The sequence below is a fragment of the Oratosquilla oratoria genome, chromosome 40, assembly GCF_046742065.1.
Source record: "Oratosquilla oratoria isolate Oo_2021 chromosome 40, ASM4674206v1, whole genome shotgun sequence".
Classification (NCBI taxonomy): domain Eukaryota; kingdom Metazoa; phylum Arthropoda; class Malacostraca; order Stomatopoda; family Squillidae; genus Oratosquilla; species Oratosquilla oratoria.
In genome coordinates this window covers 19419610-19427839 of record NC_134816.1, presented here as the reverse complement: position 1 = coordinate 19427839, position 8230 = coordinate 19419610, and the positions used below count along the sequence as shown (strand labels likewise).

General features: G+C 53.5%; 1 protein-coding gene across 1 annotated transcript; it reads left to right on the top strand.

Annotated features, from left to right (window-relative positions):
- Nucleotides 1–6604: 6604 nt before the first annotated feature.
- On the top strand, nt 6605–7478 carry LOC143020485 (uncharacterized; the record flags this gene model as incomplete). The annotated part of the gene is made up of 2 exons (XM_076176909.1): nt 6605–7135; nt 7182–7478. Coding segments are annotated over 2 exons (828 nt in total), but the record flags the coding sequence as incomplete, so codon positions are not given.
- Between the last annotated feature and the right edge of the window lie 752 nt (nt 7479–8230).

The following is an 8230-nucleotide window of genomic DNA, read 5'->3' as shown; positions in this document are numbered from 1 at the left end:
GGGATCGTTAGAAACACGTGCTAACCAGTATACTGACGACGTGCACCACCGTGTGAAAGAGGAGGTTAAGGAAGAGGTAGTGGCAATGAAGGAAGAGGTTAAGGAGGAGGTGGTGGCAGTGAAAGAAGAGGTTAAGGAGGAGATGAAAGCAATAGAAGAGAGGTACCGTGAGCACATGCAGACGTGTCTTGACAGGGTATCGACACTGGAGGCGGTTTTGGTGAGACAGGAGAATGGGGGGATTGCAGCCAATCTCGATACCCTGACATGGTGCAATTTTGCTGAGCGTCGCGTAGCGGTGAGCACAATCACCCCTCCACCCTCAACTCCTCGTAGCCTCTTGCCGCCACCGGCGTCTCTACAGCCGAGAGGCGATTATCGGCTGAAAGAAACCTGCACAGCGAAGCTATAGCGATAATCCCATACCACACTCCTGGTCATATGGCCATTTCCCGAAGGTTGAGTGTGGTTTGAATTTTCCGCCAAAATCATCGGAAATTTAAAATTCCCGGCTCTGTGCAGGCATGCGCATTGTCGACCCCACCTCCCCCTCCCTATTCCCTCCCTTCTTACCCGGCTAGCTCGAGCCGGACGTCGCGTCACTTAGCATCGCGGAACCAGACGAGTCGGTCACTCCACAACCCACCTTCTTTTCATGCCGGTAAGTCTGGTTCCTGCTCGTGCTCGTGTGTTCTCGTAGGGAGCCCTACCTGTTCTCCTGCAGTTTTTCCCCTTCGGTGTTGTGTCCAGACACCTTTGGGACACCCCTTCTATGATTATCATTATTCTATTTTCAGACCAAACGCTTGTGTGTGGAATCCGGCTGCACAGCCAGGATCTCGTCAGACGGCCACCACGACCTCTGCTCCCGCCATGCCCCTTGTTTCTCACAAGCTGGCTTTAACCCCCTAGCCTGCGTTGTGTGCAAAGCGCGGGTTGAGGAGATTCGTGCTGCTCCTCCCAAAACCCGTTCCAAGCTAGCCGCCCTCGAACTTCTTCGGGAGGCATGGCGCAGAGCTCGGAAATTGAAATCCGCTGACGACCCCCCCCCCCCCTGGTGTGGGCGGATCCGGCGTTAGGCGTGGAATTGGGCCTCGTTCGCCCTCGCCATCCGTCTCCCTATGTCTCCGAGACTTCCGTTGGTGGACAACCTGGGCCTCTCGGAGTACAAGGGGACGAGTCTGATGTTACGGAGTATGGTGTCCCCGAGCGTCCTCAGGCCTCTCGGCAGCCCCATACATCCGACCATCAAGGGTCCTTAAAACCCTTACGGCTTGCTTTGTCAAGCACCCCCACGAACTCGTCTTCCTCCCTAGTTCACTCACGTGAACCCGGCAGGAAATCTCGCTCGAAAAAGAGGTCTGCCTCACCGAGGTCCAGGACGCTCAGCTTGTCCCCACCCTCCACAGCCTCTCCCCCCAACTCACCCTCCCTTCCTCGCTCTCCTTTTCCTCGCCGTAAATCCCACAAGGGCAGGGAGCCGGGGGACGAAACGAGGGGAGAGGGAACTCTGGCTGCCCAAGTGGCTGCCCTCCTTCCGTCCCTGATAGGCCCCGTCCTTGAATCGGCCCTATCACATTATCCGGCCTTTCAGACCGCGCAAATCATAACGCACCCCTCTCCAGAGCAACCTCCTATTGAACCTACGGCTCTAGCCCCCCCTCCCACTCTCCCTCCTGGTCCTTCCCTCCGCCCCTCCGTGCCGGCGACAGGTATAGGACTAGAAGGCCCCTCTCAGGAGGAACCCCCCAATCAGACGTCCGTCGGGTTGGACGGGGTGGAGGACCACTACAGTTCTTCTTTACCTTATCCTCCTACCATGACGGACTCTTGAGTTCACCCCTTCTCATGGTGTGACCTTCCCCGGTCCTGGGAGTACTCGTTTGGAGAAGATCACAAGCTAGTGGCCTGGTCTCCCGACTACTCGCTACTGGAGGGCTGGAGGAGGAGAGATGACGTTATCCTAAAGTGGGCCAACGACGCGGAGGGGGCTAAGGTTCTATATAAGATTCGACCCCTCTCCGCCCCGGCCTCCACGCCCTCCAGGATTTCCACCTCTAACACTCTGGACGCATTAGGTGCTCTCCTGGAGAACCCTCGTTTAAAAACCCTGATGGGCATATGTTTGTCGACAGGTCGGGGGACTCACCGGCGGTAGCACTCTCCCCAAACGCCTGGTTCCCGCAGGAGAAAGGGGAGAAAGCCTTAGACATCCCTGCTCTCGAGCGGGCCCAAGACCAACCCAAGACGGTTCCTCCTCGACGGCATATCCCTTCATCATTCCCCGTCGTCCTGCCACCACCCTTCGCGCCGGAGGGCCTGCGCGATTGCTTGTGGCACTCGGGCAGGGACCCCGCCCTCCCCCAGCAACTTAGTGAACCGGAGGCTAAGTTGCTGACGACGGAGGCCTCGACCAGACAAGACCTTGCCTCTACCATCTCGACCGTCACGGCAATGGCGATGATGAGGAACTGGCTGACGACGCTCGCCACGAGCTTTGAGGACTTCCCGCGGGAAGAATTGAGGTGAGTGGGATATTTCAATCTATAGAGGGTCCAGACCTGTCCTGGCGAGAGACGCTCGGGTAGCGTCTTCACCCAGGACGGAGCCTCTTGACTAGCGCCCGAGGACGAGGTCGTTCGGAAACGACCTCGGCTTCGCATATGTTATACGTTCTACAATTGAGCGATGTGACTTTATTACACCCTCCGGGGATCGGGATCCTTCTCGCCCTACTAATTTGATTCGCGTGTTTTCTGTATGCAGAGACACCCTGGCGGCACTCTCTACCGTGGCAGAGGGTACAGCCAACATGGCGTCATCAGCCCTACCCCCAGCAGCGAGGGCCTTCACCGCGGCTCGTCTGGCAGCTCGTCAGTCTGCAGCGCGGTCGGCCCCGGAGATAGCTCGCCGGGGCGTGGTGAGAGCAGCTCCCCTTTCCCGTGGTCTGTTCGACCAGGAAGCGACAGACCGCGTCTTCGCTACGGTCCCGACCGTCATCCAGATCCAACAACCCTCCCAACCGGAGATTCCAGGACTTCCTTCGGAGACACGCGATAGTGACCATCTCCGCTAGCACAGTTCTGGACTTCCTGTCTTGGCTAGCTGACACCACCAACAGGGCACCGGAAGGCCGACCCGGGCCATGCCCCCCACGCCCACAACATCAGAGGCCTCGCGGCATCGCTGGCGTTTCTCCGCACCCACTCTGTGGAACGGGTGCAGGACCTCGGGGGCTGGGCATCAGCAACTTCCTTCAGGACACGGTATCTCTACCACTCGATCACCCCTGTCCCATGTGTCGCCATGGGAACGGCTCCACCCCTCTTCGCAAAAGAAGGGGGGGCAAAGGGCGACCGAGGGGTAGGGGAAGGCCCAGGAACCGCTGAGCAAGATACAATATTCTACATAGAATTTATGCACTATGTGAATTGTACAATATTATTTTTATAAAAAATAAATAAATAAATGAATATATAGATATATTGATATTGATATCGATATAAGTAAAAAAAAAAAAAAAAAACAGGTCGAAATGGACATGACTTCTCCTATTCAACTTAAGCTAATCTATAGTCATGATGGTCAAGAACTTTACCATGTTGAAATTAATTTCAACGCTCACTGTGACTCAGGTCGAAATGACCATGACTTTTCCTATTCAACTTGAGCTAATCTACAGTCATGATGGTCGAGAATTTTACCATGTTGAAATTAATTTCGACGCTCACCGTGACTCAGGTGGAAATGGACATGACTTTTCCTATTCAACTTGAGTTAATCTACAGTCATGATGGTCGAGAATTTTACCATGTTAAAATTGATTTCGACGCTCACTGTGACTTAGGTCGAAATGACCATGACTTTTCCTATTCAACTTAAGCTAATCTGTAGTCATGATGGTCAAGAATTTTACCATGTTAAACTAATTCAACGCCCACTGTGACTCAGGTCGACATGAACATGACTTTTCCTATTCAACTTAATTTAATCTACAGTCATGATGGTCGAGAATTTTACCATGTTAAAATTAATTTCGACGCTCACTGTGACTTAGGTCGAAATGACCATGACTTTTCCTATTCAACTTAAGCTAATCTGTAGTCATGATGGTCAAGAATTTTACCATGTTAAACTAATTCAACGCCCACTGTGACTCAGGTCGACATGAACATGACTTTTTCTATTCAACTTAATTTAATCTACAGTCATGATGGTCGAGAATTTTACCATGTTAAAATTAATTTCGACGCTCACTGTGACTTAGGTCGAAATGACCATGACTTTTCCTATTCAACTTAAGCTAATCTGTAGTCATGATGGTCAAGAATTTTACCATGTTAAACTAATTCAACGCCCACTGTGACTCAGGTCAACATGAACATGACTTTTCCTATTCAACTTAATTTAATCTACAGTCATGATGGTCGAGAATTTTACCATGTTAAAATTAATTTCGACGCTCACTGTGACTTAGGTCGAAATGACCATGACTTTTCCTATTCAACTTAAGCTAATCTGTAGTCATGATGGTCAAGAATTTTACCATGTTAAACTAATTCAACGCCCACTGTGACTCAGGTCAACATGAACATGACTTTTCCTATTCAACTTAATTTAATCTACAGTCATGATGGTCGAGAATTTTACCATGTTAAAATTAATTTCGACGCTCACTGTGACTTAGGTCGAAATGAACATGACTTTTCCTATTCAACTTAATTTAATCTACAGTCATGATGGTCCAGAATTTTACCATGTCAAAATTTATTTCAACGCTCACTGTGACTCAGTGATGTCACGGTATGATGACGTCATTGTGATAAATTGACGTCACCATGTAGTCCTATGACGTCAATTTGTGTCCCTGTGACGTCACGAGACGATCCTATGGCGCCATGATCAATCCGGTGACGTCACAGTACAATCACATGATGTCACTAGGTATTAAACATATAGAAGTCCGCTTGTGGGTGACGAGACGTCACAAATTGCCATAGCACACTATTGGATGAAGACGCTCGCCACGGGCTTCGAGAACTTCCCGCGGGAAGACTTGGGGTGAGTTGGATACATACCGAGGGTCCAGGCCCGTCTTCGTGGGAGACGCTCAGGGAACGTCTTCACCCAGGACGAAGCCTCTTGACTAACGCCCACGGACGAGGTCGCTCGGAAACGAACTTGGCCTCGCATACTCCCTTTCGGTTTCTCGCTTACCCCGAGGATCTTCACGAAACTAGTGAGAGTGGTAGGCGTACGTTGGACGGAAGCAAGCGTCTCCACACTCATGTTCCTAGACGGCTAGTGGATGCATTTGCCCACCGGGGAGGGTGCATCGGCCGACATCTCAATGGCTCTGAGTGTGTTGGCGGACGTGGAGTTCGGGGTGGACTGGGACGGGTCTGCCCTTGCTCCCACACAGACTTTATTGGCTCGGGATTGAGTGGGACACAGTCAGCGTCCTTCGGGTGCTCCCCTGCGCCAAAAGAGCGTGCTTCTCTCACACGTCCTCCCTCCTTCGGTGGCGGGGGGGGGGGCCTCAACTTCGCGACCCCGGCCCTTCCACTGAGCCGCTTGGGGCGCCGACGGCTGGTACGGGAGGTCGACAGGAGCATACTGCTTCTCCCGCGTGACCTGCCCGGGCCGATACCCTCAGCACTCCACAGGTTGTTGCGTCCCTGGCTTCGGTCGGGGGCCCTACGCCGGTCGCTGGAGTTTCTCCGCACCCACTCTGTGGAGCGGGTGCGGGACCTAGGGACTGGACATCGACGACTCCCTTGGGGACACGGTGTCTCTACCACTCAGTCGCCCCTGTCCCATGTGTCGCCATGGAAACGGCTCCACCCCTCTCATCTCAAAAAAGTGGAGGGGGCAAAGGGCGACCGAGGAGTGGGGAGGGGCCAGGAACCGTTGAACAGGATACAAATTTCGTATAATTTACGCATTGTGTGAACAGTGCAATGTTGTGCATGTCACATTCTTCGGCGTGGGTACTTGACGTTTCTGTCTCCCCTCTACTGAGTGATAAAATGAATAAGTCTCCCATAGGAAAGACACACGTAATAACGGTTTGATTCAGGCTTCACCTCTCCTCCCACCTGTCCTCGTCTCATGCATAGCTTCGCTGTGCAGGTTTCTTTCAGCCGATAATATTTCTTTGTCGCGGCTCGTGCCGCTTAAATTCTTCTTATCGGCTTAAGAAACCTGCACAGATTTAGGGTCCCTCCCTCCTCCCACAGGCGAAGCCTTCATTTCTCATTGAAGTGACGCGACGTCCGGCTCGAGCTAGCCGGGTAAGAAGGGAGGGAATAGGGAGGGGGAGGTGGGGTCGACAATGCGCATGCCTGCACAGAGCCGGGAATTTTAAATTTCCGATGATTTTGGCGGAAAATTCAAACCACACTCAACCTTCGGGAAATGGCCATATGACCAGGAGTGTGGTATGGGATTATCGCTATAGCTTCGCTGTGCAGGTTTCTTAAGCCGATAAGAAGAATTTAAGCGGCACGAGCCGCGACAAAGAAATATTGTTGCCACGTGAACCCAGGGGCCGACCTCACAGGGAGACGTCTGGGGAGTCGTTCAGTTGAACTGCAACCCCGGGGGGGCCTGTGGAGGTGGTGAGGTCACGCGGTACGAGAAAGAGAGGAAGGTGATGGAATATGACGGGAAGGTGTCTTGGGACGCGTACCAGGCACAGTGCGATGTGGTTGCAGCTCGTCATAGTTGGTCACAGGAAGAGAAGGCCTTTCAGCTGGTGAGTGTGCTGAAAGGGCAGGCGTTGGAAGTGCTGGAGCACTTAACCCCCGCGCAACTGCGATGTTACGACAGTGTAGCTGGGGCTCTCCGGCGTCGTTTCGGCAGGAGGCGGCAACCGGAGGTGTTCCGGGCTCAACTAAAGACGAGGAGGCGAGGGAAGGACGAGGCCCTTCCCTTACTAGCGCAGGACGTGGAAGCGCTAGTGAGAGGCGCTTACCCCATGGCCACGGAGGACACCGTGGATATGTTGGCCAAGGACTGCTTCGTGGACGCTCTTCACGATAGGCAGTTACAAATACATGTGAAGCAGGCTGCGCCCAAGAACGTGAGAGAGGCTTTGGCAAGGGCAGCGGAGTTTGAAGCCTTTCTCATGAGCGTCAGCCCTGCTGCTCCCGAGCCGTGCTTGGGCCAGGCGTGCGCAGACAAGTGCCAAGACATCTCAACCTGGTGGGAAGGTGAGCTCCAAGCCTTTCAAAGGATCGTGCTTCAACTGTGGTCAGGTAGGTCACAAAAAGCACGACTGCAAGAGGAGGGCACGGTCGCTGGAGGACGGAATGCGACCGATGTTCGAGCCCTGCTGCTGGAATTGTGGAATACGAGGACACAGTTCCCCTGAGTGCCGCCAGCCCAAGGGGGTGACGCCGTCGGCGGGAAACTTGAAGCAGCTGGGGGCCAGGGCACCTTCCCAGCAGAGCACTCGGGCGCCCCAAGCCATCTAAGGTGTTGTCAGGTGGCGGCGTCCGACGCCATCAAGGTGGCAGGGAGTATCAATGGACGCCAAGTGGAGATGGTAGTGGATACGGGGGCAAAGAGGACCTTCGCACGAGAGAGAGTCCTACCAGAACGTGGTGTGAAGTGCGTGGGTCAGCAACTGTGCGGTGTTACAGGGTTAAATTGGCTGTAGGCAGGGTGACTGAACGCCTGCCTGTGCTTGTAGCGGAGATGGAAGATGAATGCCTGTTGGGGTTGGATTTCCTTTATTGCGTGGGGGCGTGTGTTGATCTCCAGGAGGGTAGGATGTCAGTGAGAGGCTATGAAGTGCATTTGAATCCTAATGGAGAGCTCGCCACGAAGGATGAGGTAAGGGAACCCAGAGGGCAGAGATCTCAGGCCGTCAAGTCACCCAGCCAAGGTAAAGCACGGAGAGGAAGAGTGGCCCGCACCTCTGCTACTACGACCTTGCACCGCACCGCATCCACCACTATCGCCACCGCTAACAGCAAGATGGAGTCACCGAAGGAGGAGAAGAAACAAAAGGACCTACCAGAGGGCCTGCCTGAGTACTTGGAAGACTTGGCAGAGAGGAGTATCACGCAGCTGACAGCTGAGCAGGCAAGTAGAGTGAAGGCATTACTTGCACAGTACCGTGACGTGTTCAGCAGTGGAGACATCGACTTGGGTCGCACGTCATTAGTTCAGCACAGCATCTATAGCAGAGATAGTCCTCCCATCAAGCAGGCGCCTCGTCGGG